General features: G+C 36.6%; 1 protein-coding gene and 1 long non-coding RNA gene across 4 annotated transcripts in view; one reads left to right on the forward strand and one right to left on the reverse strand.

The window, feature by feature from the left end:
• The window catches only part of evpla (envoplakin a), a 145,679-nt gene that overhangs the window by 76,653 nt on the left and 54,070 nt on the right, over positions 1 to 14,956 (reverse strand). For both annotated transcript variants that reach the window (XM_073870904.1, XM_073870903.1), the window contains exons 13-14: positions 12,306 to 12,403; positions 11,942 to 12,114 (exon numbers count right to left, since the gene is read on the reverse strand). In XM_073870904.1, the coding sequence (XP_073727005.1) occupies positions 11,942 to 12,114; positions 12,306 to 12,403 (271 nt within the window). The remainder of the gene's footprint in view (positions 1 to 11,941; positions 12,115 to 12,305; positions 12,404 to 14,956) is intronic.
• LOC129452385 (uncharacterized) lies at positions 1,261 to 8,730 on the forward strand. Of its 2 annotated transcripts, XR_012370848.1 has the most exons (11): positions 1,261 to 1,968; positions 2,708 to 2,751; positions 2,831 to 2,874; positions 2,970 to 3,021; positions 6,247 to 6,927; positions 7,019 to 7,060; positions 7,236 to 7,308; positions 7,426 to 7,457; positions 7,638 to 7,719; positions 7,864 to 7,979; positions 8,106 to 8,730. It is a non-coding gene; the product is annotated as an uncharacterized lncRNA (long non-coding RNA). The 2 variants fall into 2 exon arrangements; XR_012370847.1 differs by lacking the exon at positions 1,261 to 1,968 and having other exon boundaries at positions 2,395 to 2,751.

Raw genomic sequence — 14,956 nt, forward strand, 5'->3', positions numbered from 1 at the left:
TAGTGTTTGTTTAGCGAATTTACATATTATTATTATTATTAAATTGTGTTAAATGTATTGCTTAATTAATAACAAATAGTCAAAAGAACATAGCATATAATAAAAATTTCCTCCACTGCCTATTGAATGCGCCACACCCAGTCCAGTAGGAGGCGCTAATGACCCTTCAGTTGCCAACCGCCACTCAGGCCAAAAGCGCAGAAGAACAAAAATGACCGTGGCTGAATCCGAAACCGCATACTGCCGTACTATATAGTAGGCAAAAAGCAGTAGGCGAACGAATAGTATGTCCGAATCCTCAGTATACGTAAAAGGGTAGGCGAGAATTAGCGGGATTTTGGATCCATAAATCCATAAAATCATTAGGCGAGAAATCCCCGGAGGCCCTACTGAGTCTCCCCAGATTCTGAAGCATGCATCGGATGGACACTTCTATCCCAGCTTTCCCATGATGCCACGGGAAAGCAAAGCAATCGACCGGAGACCAGCCAATCGGGAGATTTCGATACGTTACACAGGGCTGTTCCTGTTGTTTTAATTAAATACAAGAGATTGCTTCACTAAAATGTATATAATCACATTGACTGCATTGTCTAGTTTGCATTCAATCACAGCTGTCATCTGACAATAGATATTAAATTACAATCTGCTTGTTTTACTTATTTTAGTCCACTACAAAATCATGTAATATCTGTAACACTGACAGAGACCGTAGTAGAGTTGTCAAGTTACTGATGCAATCAGGTGTTAGTGCACCTGTCCCTCATACACACGCATACGTTTCATGTCTGTTATTAGGTTTGTTCGAGTTTATGCACCGCTGTAAGAACCAACAGGTGGATGACATAAAGTACCGTGAGAGCGATTCCAGAAATCACACAGAGATTTCGAGTTGCTCTCGCAGTATTGTGATGTCAATCTCCTGTCGATTCTTGTGGTTCCGCATGAACTCGAACAAGTCTACTACGTCATATGTCAGGATAACGTCAACATGGCGAATGCTGTCCATACTTAACGCGAACGTAGGTACTGTCTTAGAGCACGTTAAGAAGGTACCCAGTGAAATTCAGTACCTACACAGTAAGTATGCGATTTCGGATTCAGCCCGGGAAAATCTGACAGGATAGACCTTTCTCACAGTAACCGGAAATACGTAATCGTCGTGAAAGCGGAGTTCCTGTCAAGTGTCAACACACTAGAAAAACATAAACCCGGGCAAGTTTAAAATGGATCAAAGAGTCTACACAACTTTGTTAACGGATTTGCCAAATATTACATTTGCTGATGTGACACGACTAATGGAGGAAAACTTTTTCCATGAAGAATTTGTCCATACATTTCTAGGTAAGTAGAGAGCAAGTCTAACTGTTACTGAACTGTTAACTAAAACGACACATTATTAGCGTGTCCACTTACACATAATGTATGTATAGTAGATGATATAGACTACCTTACTAAAACAATATAGTCTGCTTTCAATGAAGCATTATGGTACCAATTACCTTCAATTACTGCCTATGGTTGTCCAAGTGAACGTCTTGTGTGTAGCAACAATAATAGCCGGATGATATCATTATCAGTTAACATTTTTGTCTGGTAATGTCTGTGATCGTATGTTTGTGTGTCAGGGTGAACTCGTTCCAAGAAAAATGGGTAGAGACAGCATTTGGTTGCAAGCGGCGACCAGTGAGCACTAAAATGTAATCGTCTTTAGTGAACAGTCTGCTGCATACCTAAGTGCTCCACTTTCTTATGGTGAAGTTAGGTCCTTAATCTCGCCGGATAGCCTAAATCCACTTCTGTCTAACTTCACCATCAACAGGGAATTAATGGAACAGATACGGCTTTTTACATTGCATTGACTGCGGAGGAAGTAGATCTACGTGACGATTGCGTATTTCCGGTCATAGATACGGAAGTTGTGAGAAAGGTCTATTGAGAGGATAACGGCACAGCGGGGTTTTAGAAGTAAGTTTAAAATATTTAATATATTTTGCATAAGTTTCTTGATGTCTAGTTTGTTACAGCTTAATTAGTCATTACTGTTAGGGGAGGTTTGCAAGTTTTTGTCATAGTAATCGTGTAGCTTGCGGTTTACTATGGTTTGATGCTTAATTTTTCTTGGGTGTTTTTGTAAATATGTCTTAATTTAATGTTATTGCACAATGCACAAAACTGTTCAGAATCTTTCAGTTTATATTATTCTGGTTAACCTTATGAAGCATGTTCTTAAAGGAACAGTGATTAATAAGACACTTATTTATGCAGTTAATTCATCATTTACAAAATACGATTTGTTTAAAAAAGGCAATACATTTATGTTGCCTAACAGTCACTTGAGAAATAATTCTAGAAAAATAACGTGTACAGACATTTACACAGACATGGTTAATGTAACTGTTACATCTGCATGTAAATTATATAGATAAAAACAGCTTTCTGGCAACAGGTGATGTGCTTTAATATATTTAAAAGGTTCATATCTAATGCATTTTGACATTCCTTATATTTATCTTTATGTAAGAGTTATACTTTTATTTTAGTGAGAGGGTTATATTTGTGTTTAAGCAAACATTGCAAGCAGGCCAAGCACTTATAGCTTGACATGGCTGGAGTCAATACTACCTCACCAAAATTACAACTAATGTTTGGCTTAAACCTTGCCTAATCGCAGTGTTTTTCCCTTTTATTATTTCTCTTTTTGTAGGCCCATCAGAGTGATTTCCTGAGTTCTTTCACATATGCTGTATGGTAAGAGTGAATTTCTGCCAGTTGATACCGGTGACAGGTGTTAATTATTAAGTTTATCTTTGTATTTTTTTTATTAAAGGTCAGCGAATGGATGGATTATCCAGTCACGGTACATAATGAAAGGTAAATGGCAAGTTATTAAGTAATGTACTAAATGTATAAACTGTAGTGTATTCAGTAGCTACTAATCACATTACCTCTATCACTCTCTCTAAAAGACTTAACTGAGTTAGAAGAAGCTGAGCGACTCTTCAGAGTGAAGATGTTATGGTAATGTAAATCTTAAGTTTTTATATTGTAGTTATATATAATATATCAGAGACAGCACGTCATTTTAATCCTGTTTTATGGTTAAAGGGGTTTTGCGCTTTTCCATTGCATAGTACCCTACATGTAAGGTCGAGTCAGCTCACTTTACTTTAGCTTGGTTAGCTTTTCCATTGAGTTTAGCAACACTTCAGAGTGGGAGGGATTATAGGGGTGTCAAATGTATACTTATCGACTTATCTAAGATGGCTCCTGTCTGTATACGCGTAATGTACTGTCTTTATAAAGGATCTCCTTATTAGGGCTGTCACTTTTGAGAAAAATCAAGCACACATATCCCGCGCTTGAGCGTGTTTGTGAAAAGTAATCGTCACTGACAACAAGCACACATACATAGTCTATGTATGCACGCGTGCAAATACATTAACCCTGCGCATGCTGTTTGCTTGACCGTTTTTAATGATAGAGAGCACAAACCATTGATATTTGAGAAATAAAACTTACCGCTGAGTTAAGCAGATCTTACTTCACTCTGTCGTCTATGTGACATGCAACAGTCAGCACGTGATCATTTTAAATCAGTTTACAAGACAAATGCTGTTGTTGTTTAATATAAAGTTTACATCAGGGCTTTGAACCTGAATTTTTTCCCAATTGGTTTGTTCCGAACAGAAACAGTATTTTAACGTTTCCGGTTTTTGGTTCAACCCTAAAGTTGACGTTCCTGAACCGGTTAGAACAAAAAAATAAAGTTCCCGAACCGGTTAATAACGTTTCATATCAGCTGTGGGACATAAAAATAAGTAGGCTGATCATTAGGACATTAAGAACAATTATGTAGACTAATAAGTTAAGTCTCTATCTTGTCATCGAACATTAAATAGGCTAAATTTTGTAAGAGGCATAACTGACATGCCTACATTTGTTGAGTGCACTTGCGCTCACACACAGATGGAGGACGAATTCCAAACGGCGCTTCGGGAAGAAGATGCTGCATAAACAGTGGTCCACATAAAGTGAAAATTACAAGGTTTTTCAGTGCTTTATTCGCCAAGTGTATTTTATACATCAAGAGTTCTGATCTTTGAAGGGCATAGGGATAATCATGTTTGATTGGAGTTGGGCCGGACACATTCAAATGCATGTGCGTCTGTGTGTACAGAAAATTGTTTATTTTAGCGCCTTTTTGTGGTTAAATTGTTTAAAATCACTTAAGTGTTAACATTTGCAAGCCTTTTAAACATGTGCAAATGATCAACTTTCATCCTATTTAAATTTGCATATTAATCCGCAAATCGCATGCGAGCCGAACTGTGGGTCGTGATCTGTACAGATCACTGACCAACTGCGATCCATTACACCACTAATTAGTATAAAAAAAAAACATCTTGAGATACTTGGTAGCCTACAATATTTACCTCTTATGATTGAGCATTAGAAACTTGGGCCTGAGTAGGCTACCTGCTGGTGGCAAGCTTCTCATTTCTCTGAGTCAACGACGACCGGAAGTGAACTTCACAGAGTCAAATTGCACAGAAATCTTGTCAAAGAACTGAAAAAATAACGTTATTAACCAGTTACCATTATTTTCAATTAACTGTTCTGTTCCGGAACATATATTTTTGGAAAGTTTCGGGTTTCGTTTCTGTTCCTTGCAAAACATCAAAAGTTTCTGGTTTTCGTTCCTTGAACCGGTTCAAACTTTTTTCCACTTTTTTTAAAATATGCTCATTTTCCAGCTCCCCTAGAGTTAAATATCCGCTTCAATCCAATCCATTGAATCTGATCAGACCATTAGCATCGTGCTAAAAATAACCAAAGAGTTTCAATATTTTTCCTATTTAAAACTTGACTCTTCTGCAATTACATTGTGTACTAAGACCGACGGAAATTAAAAGTTGCTATTTTCTAGGCAGATATGGTTAGACCTATACTCTCATTCTGGCGCAATAATCAGTGACTCCACTGATGCAAAACTACTGCAGCAGGCGCAGCGATATTACGCACTGCCCGAAAACAGTGCCCTCCCATTGAAAGTAACCAAGGGGACTATTTTTGGGCAGTGTGTAACATCACTACGCCTAGTGCAGCCATGCCACATCAGCAAAGTCACTGATCACCACGACAGTATATTTTCTCGGTAAGAATCAAATGTTTAACTCAGGGGAGCTGAAAAACTAGCACATTCTCAAAAAAAAGTGGAATGTCCCTTTAACACAAGCTTTTTATTCTGCTATAACACTATAAACAATAATATATGTAATTTTATATACAAACTATAATTCTATCTATCTGGTTCGTGTTGGTCCAATTTAATTCAGAGCACTTGTTTGGTTTGGTGTTTTCATTTTCATTGTAAGCCTTTAAAAAGTAATTATTGTAGATGCAATTTTGTAATATTTACAGCTTAAATTCTCTTATATATTTTTTTAAATATTTAAAATCATTCCGCAGAATTATCCAAAAAATTTCCACAGAAAAAGCAAAAAAAGTCTGCAGAAGCCGGAGCCACGTCTTCCCTCTCTTGCGCACAGTTGCCGTCGGTCTCACTCTCAGCTTCCTCCTTATTACGAGGTGTTAGACTGTAAAAAAATGCGCTACACATGGCATTTTAAAAACCGGATGGTTTATTTATAGTGGATATTTCACGTCATGTTTGAATGCATATTCAAATATCAAATAAAAAGTGACAGCCCTACTACTTATTAAACTGTTTGTACACTTACAAAGTTCAACTTGGGGTGTAGTGCCTTGCTCAAGGGCACAACGGTGGTGACCAGGATTCCAACTCACAAATTCTAGGCTAGCATACTAGCCAGGTTCCTTAACTGCTGTGCTACTATCACCCCTTTCGGCTTAGTGCCTGCTTTCGAACCACACCCGTGGAGATATCTGCCAACAAATGGACAATCATTCATGGGGCTACAGAATTTTCAATGTATGTGTTCAAATTCACATTCTGCGTAAAAAAATATGAGAGGTGGTGGAGGGTGGTGTTTGGCACTATGACCCTATCTCGCCTGCAAATTAAATTGGTGCAAAACTGGCCGCCTTGCTTGCACTAAGTGTGGCCTTACTTGCCTATTCACCTACTTTGTCACTTAATTTTACTGACTTGCACTAGAAGAAACTGCAATAAAGATTTTTTTTATCTTTGTGATAAGTTTATCCACCAGTGTTTTGTCTGCTTTATACCTAAAACTTTTTCTTTCAAATGTACCTTCTAAGATGCAGTTATGTCAAAGCACTTGTTTCTGCTGGCCAGATTGGAACAGACCTGAATGGGAAGATGGCAGAGCTAAGACTGACAATGTCCAGGGAAAATGTTAACTAAAAATGAGTGTGTTTTTCCCCAGCGAGTGAGTTTGGGAATGTTTTAAATGTGCCTAGAAGTTTGAAAATGTAATACTAAGGGAAAAAAGTGAGCGCTTTGAAAAGGCTTTAAAAAGAAAATAAAGTCTGAAGTTGATGTTAAATGAAGTTAAAGTTTTTACTTGAAAAGTTTGTACTTGTTTTTACTTGTCAAGTCTGTGCTGAAAAAATGCAGTAAAGTTTGTATTTGAAAAGACTTGGAATTGTGTGTTCTGTAGAATGAGTACGAATATATGTGCAGGCTGTATAAAAAACATAGTTGTGCCACTAATATAAGTGAAAGTACATGCACTCTTAAGAAAAATGGTTCTTCAAAGGTTCTGAAACGATGGTAAAGGTTCTATATAGAACCATAGCTTACTGAAGAACCCTTTTTTCCTGAAATGGTTCTTTGTCTTGCAAAAGGTTCTTTATTTCCCTCCTTTTTTATTTTAAATTGAGTCAGTTATTTTCAAGCTGCCTCCTGATTATTTTCACCTGTAAAAGCCCTGAATCATCAGTCCTGCTGAACCGCCTGCAGATTAACATCACAAGCAGGTAAGAGAGTAAAATAATCATCATTTACTGTTAAAAACATTTAGAAAATTGAATTTTTGTATGTTCTTATTGTAATTTATTTATTTTATAGCAGGTAAACTTTATACTGTAAGCTTCATTCCCTTTATAACAGGTAAGCTTCATATTGTTTTAAATGATATATTTAGAGGACTCTGCTTTAAGACTTAGGATAATGATTTGTTAAAGTGTTAAAAAGCTAATACATGTATTGTACATTAAGTTTATTAAACTAATTATCAGAAGAATTTGGTACAACATGTGTTTAGTTTTTTTTATTGATATTTCAGAGTTTTCGTATGTGAGATAATCTTGCTGGGAGTAAAGGCAGTGCGATATGAGAGACACTTCCTGTTTTTAAAGGTGATGTATGCGTGTTTCTTTCAATGCTGACATTAAAATAATAGATAGTTACTGTTTAAACATTATGTAAATTGAAGTTTTGTGTGTTTTTATTGTACTTTATATCGTTTATAACAGGTAAACTTTAAGCTTCATTCCCTTTAAAGCAGGTAAGCTTCATACTGTTTTAAATGATATATTTAGGGGACTCTGCTTTAACAATGATTTAGGATAATAATTTGTTAAAGTGTTAAAAAGCATATACCTGTATATTGTACATTAAGTTTATTAAACTTAATTATGAAAATAATGTGGTACAACATGTGTTTAGTTTTTTATTGATATTTCAGAGTTTTCGTTTGGTAATCTTTCTTATGCTGGGAATGAAGGAAGTGCGTATGATCACTTAATATGAGAGACACGTTTTTAAAGGTGATGTATGCATGTTTCTTTCAATTCTGGCATTAAAAAAATAGTTATTTACCATTTAAACATTTTGGAGATTGTGTGTGTGATCTTGTGGCACATTTACATGTAATAGCAGAATTACTTATTATTTTTGTCTATCTGTTGTAGGTGGATCATGAGTGAAGCTCTGCAGGTCGGCCATTGACTTGATAACAGTGGTTTATGTTTATTCAATTTATGAATAAATCTCTCGCCAACCATTCACCTATTTACTGACAAAACAGGTAGCTTGAGCAGAATCATATTAAAACTTCTGTCAAATCATGTTTTACATACAGTATGTAAGAAACTCCATGCTAATATTAAGTTGTTTTATCTTTATGTCTTATCCTTTCTCCCATCTCCAACAGATCCAAATCTTGTATGATGATGACTACTGCAAGGTGATGGGAATCTGTGGTAATCATAACCTGTGTCTCAAGATCAACATGACAATAGCAGACCATCTCTTATCTTACTCTTATCTGACTAAATGTTCAACTTCATTGCCACAAAACAAAGAACATTGGATGGAGTATGTACTGTACAATGATCCAGCAAACAAAATAATATGGACTTTTTTTGGCAAGATTCTACAAACATTGACACAATCCTATTGACGTTTATATTTACATTAATCTGTATTATGCCATTTATCTGTTTGTGCTAAAGTGCTAACATCTGAATGTAATGTCATAATATGTTAATATTCAGTATTTATTATCATTTGCATGTTTTGATGTCGCATATGTCATGATTTTATTGATTTCATGTTATTGTTGTCTATTTAGAATGATTGTCTATGCCAAATTGTATTGTTCATTTATTTAATTTTGAAGCTATCATTTAACATCCATATCTTATTTGAGTAATGATTTGTTATATTTGCATAAAAATTCATATATTTATTTTGATTCTGATTGATTTTAATGCACATATTTATTATTGTATGATATCTCATGTAATGAAAAAGTGAAAATAAAAGTATTTTTCTGATGTCTTGCAGTTCTGTTTACTGTTAAACTGTGTAAAGTGCTATAAATAAAAAAACTAAACAAAAATATAAACAAAAATAATCCTCCTGACTGCTGATAAATAAAAGGGTTCTTTATAGCACCACTGAGGTTCTATGTAGCACTTTTCAAGGCAAGGTTCTATATAGAACCATCTAAAAAAGGGTTCTAAATAGTACCAAAAAGGGTGCTGCTATTGTTACGAGCTGAAGAACCCTTATTTGGTACTATATAGAACCATTTTTCTTAAGAGTGTGGTGTCATCATATAAAGCACTATTCGGACAGGATTAGTTTACCAAACAACGTTTGAGTCCCCCAGGACGTCTGTGATTTTATGAACCGATTCGGACCGAATGTTTAATATATTGCTGTAAATGTAAAATTATGACAGAACATGTAATTTATTAATTTAATTTTAACAAATCAAAATAAAATATACAAATCCTACTAAAGTAGCCTACGTGTTTTATATAACTGTCTGCTTATAATAAACACAAAGAAATGAAGAAATAATGATTAATAACAATTTATTATCTTTATTAATTAACATTACCATTCCGGAGTTGAACAACTTTGAACGGAGTTTCTTATAACGTTAATGATATTACAGTGTTCAGTCTTAACAGTGTATGATATTCAGCTCGTTTTGATTTAATTATTTTATTTTGCCGAATGCGAAAAAACATTCATATCTGAATGAATGGGACTCAGGAAATATACAATATACGTGCACTAGTAAGACCTTACGGCAGATCACATTGGCCAAAACACGAAATTAACCGCGTTTTCAAAAGATATTGCGGGCAAACACAGACATTTGTATTCGGATGGGATTACATTTCTCAGAGGACCTCTGAGTTTGGCGAAAAACAGTAGGTAAATTGCTCTGGAATTCTAACGGAGGTCGTCAGAGAAAAACACAGACATGGCCGATTCGGACGGGATTAAAAACACAGAGGACCTCTGAGAAGCACTATTTTCTCAGAGGTCCCCCTGTAAAACTAATCCCGTCCGAATAGGGCTTAAGAAGCATATTTGTATCCCTAATATAAGTGAAAGTACATGGTGTCATCATATTTGAAGCATATTTGTATCCCTAATATAAGTGAAAGTACATGGTGTCATCATATTTGAAGCATATTTGTATCCCTAATATAAGTGAAAGTACATGGTGTCATCATATTTGAAGCATATTTGTATCCCTAATATAAGTGAAAGTATGTACTATGGATATAAAATATATGGCACTTACATGAAAACGGCCATTTTTGCTATATTTTGAAATATATTTTTCATATATGTCTATGTATTTTACATATATGAATTTTGCATATACTTTCATATATGCAGTAGACATACATGGGCACTGATATTATATATGTAATTTACATATATTGACATATATTACATTTCTGTATGGGGTGGGTCTTTTCTCGCTGTTTGCCCACTGCGGGTTTTACCGTTTCAGCCTCCGCCGAGGAACCATATTATCATCCATCTCTTCAGTGGAGTCGGGGACCACTCGGGGTGTTGCCGGGTTTTCCCGCTGTGGTTGCTCTGCCGCTTTGTCTTACCTTTTCTCTCTGTGTGCCCCCCCCCTCCCACAGACTTCCCCTTCAGCCTCAGGATTCCCCGGCCCCCAGTTTGAGAACCACTGATCTAGAGGACTAGGCCATAGTTATATTAGGACATTTAGGCAGTTTTTACAAACAAACCTTATAAATAACATTACTGGTGTGCATCTTGAGACAAAACAAGGGCATTGATATTGGTTAAGATATGTCGGTGAAAGATGATTTTAAATTAAGACAGCCCAAACATGCTTTTTAGTCTGGAACTAGGATAAACCCTGTCCAGGAAATCGTCCCTTGGGAAGGTACACTCAGTTACTTACATTTTATTTAAATTTTCACAAACTATTTGTAACTGTTATTGTATAAAACTTTTTATTAAAAATAATTATTTTCTAATGTCTACTGTGCAATTGTATGCGGACCATTTCTGTATATTTACAATTTTAAGGTATTACTAATAAATAAAAATGAACAAAATGTTACAAAATAGTTTGAGTGTTTCTTTTTCTATTAGGACAACGGGAAATAAACAATTCAGCATGGTTCCTTACCAATATAATTTTACCAATATACATTTTCAGTTTGGGTCAATTAAAATAAGAATGCTACTACAATTTAAAAAAGTTAATTGGGCAAAAACATGGTTTCTTATTTTCAATTGGCTCAACCTTTTATTTCCCATTGAGCTAATGTTTAAAGATCGTTGCCACAATTGATAAAATTCAATTCACAGAAAATCTATTGGCCCAAGTGAAAAATGTCAATGTTACCAGTCACTAGAAAATTTTGAGTTGGGGAGGCAAATTTTTTTTACAGTGTACTCAAAAAGTGCATTAAACAAAAAAAATGTAATTCATGCATTTTCAAAGGTGGGTCTTCTTTCAGTTGTTCAACTTATAAATGTTTTTATCAGAGTCGCGACATCGATTTCATCCAGGAGATGGCTGTGTGCTTTTTGTTTTTCAATGCTGCCAATCTTTGGGTTGCATCTAAATGAGTTTTAAATTTCTTGTGGTCTCTGATTTTCTCTGTTGCTTTTTTCCAATTTGAAAATCCCTTATCTTTTAAAAGTTAATATTGTATTGTATTTTAAGATATTTCAGGGCAAGCTGTTTTCAGTTTTGACAGCTCTTAATTTTTTTAAGTCTAATTCCTGTCCGGGAAACTGCCTAAAAATGTTCCCAGACAGCAGACTCAAATGAAGGTAGAGGTGGCTCTGTTAGTGGCTTTTCTCCTTCACTTGTCATGCTGAACGGTCTGCAACACACACCAATACGTGAGGAACTGTGAGGTTTGCAACCGATTTGCATAGTATGAGTTGAATGGACAGGTACTCTCACATAAACACATGCAGAGCTTATCCAAAACCATACATTAGCAGTTTATGCGTTGTTTTTATTATCAAACTATATTACAGTTGCATGGTCGAATCAAATACGGTGCACGGGTGTGCCGAACTGTGGAAGGATAATGGCACGGTTTGATTCTTTATCGAGAACTGTTACATCTCTACTACACATAATGCACAGATTTACCAAATTGGTACAGAAGTATTTTAGAAATGTACTTTGTCCAACTGACTGTACTCATGCTAACTAGTTAATTATGGACCTCTCACCTCTTGTTCTTTCAGACGGGTAGCGAGATCTGTGGTAGGGTCTGTGCGGTTTATTGAGGCTCTTAGACTGCTCAGGGTGTCCTTCTCAGCTAGAGCAAGATTTTGATCCATTTGGTTTAGACAGTCAGCCAGCTCCACAGCTCTGGGGTTGTTATCAGCTCTTACACTAGGAACTAAAAAACCAAATGTGATAATGGTATTTAGTGGCTGACTGGCATGTCCAGTTTATCTGTCTATATTATATTATTATTAAGATATTTTGAATACAAGAAAGATACAATAAGTTAACCCTGAGACTTAGCTTAACCCTGCCCCACCCCATTAAAGTGAGAGAGTGAGTATAAAGAAAGACTTCTCTATTTACCAGAACCCTGTAAAAGGGTGGCCTTTGATTGCTGATTGTTCAGTGAAGCTCTCAAAGCAGACCGTCTTGTCTTTAGATCCTCCAACTCTTTTCCAAGCCTGCCAATATAAGCACAAATTATTAGCCATTGCAGAGTCTGGCAAGGCCAAATTGTTGGATCATAAAGTGGTCATATAAATATTTCCTTCTACCAGATCAGCTCCAGAGCCATCAGGGTCCAACCAGAGTACCCCTTCGGCTCCAGACAGTTTATGGCCGTTTGTCCCAGCTTCAAACTTAAAGTGACACTTTGTAGTTTTTCAACCATCATAATATATTTTCAAGACCCTTCTGATGGTACATTGACTTAAAATAGGTTGACATGTCTACCGTAGCCTGACAGGGTCTGTATTGCTTTTACTCGTACTTTTAAACTTGGGGTTTCGGTTAGTAACCCGAGCACAAAAAGAACTACAAAATCGACTGCTTTACGGCATACATCACTTCCTCAATTTCGGACGTGAGAGCGCAACTTTTTATTTTCCTGATGTTTTTGTCATGGCCAAAGCAGCAACTAAGAAAAAGAAACCTAAGGTTTTGTCGGAGGAGACCAGAAAGAGAAAACGGGAGAGTGACGGAATAAAAGGAAGGACGAGAATCAATATAAACTAAAAGAGGAGGGGTTCCTGATTGATGCTGACTTGGCCGTCATGCTTTTGGACTAGTAAGTAATGTTATATTGCTTGCATATACAAGTCTTGTCTGGAGCCTGAACATAATTTTTATTAACGTGAATTTAGCTGTAGGCTACTTGAGGAGTGTAGAGTGACTTCTATCAAGTGACTCTGTGGCGCCGTGGTAGTGTCACAGACCTACAACACAGACGACCTGGGTTTGATTCTCCTTTAATGCAATTTTTTTCATATAAACTTTACTGGAACGAATACTGTTACAACTGGGTTGAAAACGTGAGCTACGCGATCGTTTGGCGTTTGAAAAAAATAAAACACATGAAAGTCTATTCATATGACATGCTGGAAGGCACACCGCAGACTTTGTGACCTAAAGAGTTGTCTTCTTTTCCTTTGGGACAGTGCTGCGGCCCTTGCGGCCTCTAGGGGCGCTAGACGTGAAAAATACATGTCTAGCATCCCCTAGTGGCCAAAAAGTTCCGCGGGGTGCCTTTGAACTAAATTGAAACAATAGGGCTGTGACGGTGGCAGCATTTTACGACCGTGGTGGTTAATATAAACTGCAGTTGTGCTGGGGTTAAGACAACCATCACAGCCCTACGAAACATAATTAATTGTTGCTTCGTAAACAGTAATGAGCAATACTTTTATAAACAATGAAACAAATGTTGGGAAAGTGATATCTTGATTGTTTTTTAACATACATTTTATGTGTCTCAGCTCAGCATATGGATCTCCTTTCAGCAACGCAACCTAGGTTACTGAATTCCACTGCACCCTCAAGTAGGCTAACTCGTTTTTCATTTGCACACTGGAGACATTCGCCCAATATTAGGTAGTTGCAGTCATTGATAACGATTTTGTAAAAAAAGTGTATGACTGAATTTATCCAAAATATATGACTGAATTTAGCTCTCCAATAATGCTTAAAGACACACTATGCAGTTTTTTTACCTTAATATAACAGCTTCAAAGTCATTTCGATGGTAAACGAAGTCATAGTATGGCGAATCATCCTCCTGTTGAAGCTCGGGGAGGACGCCGCTAGCAAAACCACCAATGCAAGCTTGAGAGAACCGCCCCTGACAAATCTCGCGAGAATCACGACTTGCTTTACGGCAACGACGTCACACACGTTGGGCTTTTTCGACTTCGTGCAGCGCTGCAAGAACCGGCAGTCGGATGACGTAAAAGTACCGCGAGACTGATCCGAGACGGCACTTTGACGTCATCCGGCTGTCGGTTCCTGCAGCGCTGCATGAAGTCAAACAAGCCCAAAACAACAACTGCACGCGCGCATTTGAGACGTGATGCTCGATGAGGGAAACAGCTAAGAAAACCCATTCGGAAGAGAGTAGAAAGCGAAAAAGAGAATCTGACCGAGTTAGGAACCGGACAAGAGTCCCACTCGGTCAGGTTTTTACTCGTTGGTGTGAGCTAATAGACAGCACTGGATGCAAAAGGGATGCTGATCTGGCGATCTTGTTGATGGACAAGTAAGTAAATCTCTTATTTATAAATTTGTTTGCGGTCTATGTTGTATGTGGTTGCGCTTGCTTGTGTATTTTTTTACTATGCTGTTCATTCATCCAGTGTTGATAATTAGACCAGTAAAATAACTTCAACAAGGGTCTAGCTAGCTTACGATCATAAGAGCATTTAGCAGACTTGCTAACAAACACTCGTTTCTCTTACATGTTTTTTTTGCCATCTAAACTCAAGTGTTGTGTTGTGATGTGTACGTAGTCATTTGTCTAATTTCGATTTCTTATGGCCAACGAATAACGGCCAAGGTTATGAAATAATGCAACGTATACATTACAATTAACTTTGTCAATGCATTTTGTAATGTTTACAATTAAATAACAAATGAAATTATACAGTAGACATAACGTTAGACTATAGACTGTTTACTTGTGTTTAAGCTGCAATCTTGTAAAAACGTAATAAGCCAGCAAATGCGGTAGGCTACTTTATTAT

This window comes from Misgurnus anguillicaudatus, chromosome 8 (genome assembly GCF_027580225.2).
Source record: "Misgurnus anguillicaudatus chromosome 8, ASM2758022v2, whole genome shotgun sequence".
NCBI lineage: Eukaryota > Metazoa > Chordata > Actinopteri > Cypriniformes > Cobitidae > Misgurnus > Misgurnus anguillicaudatus.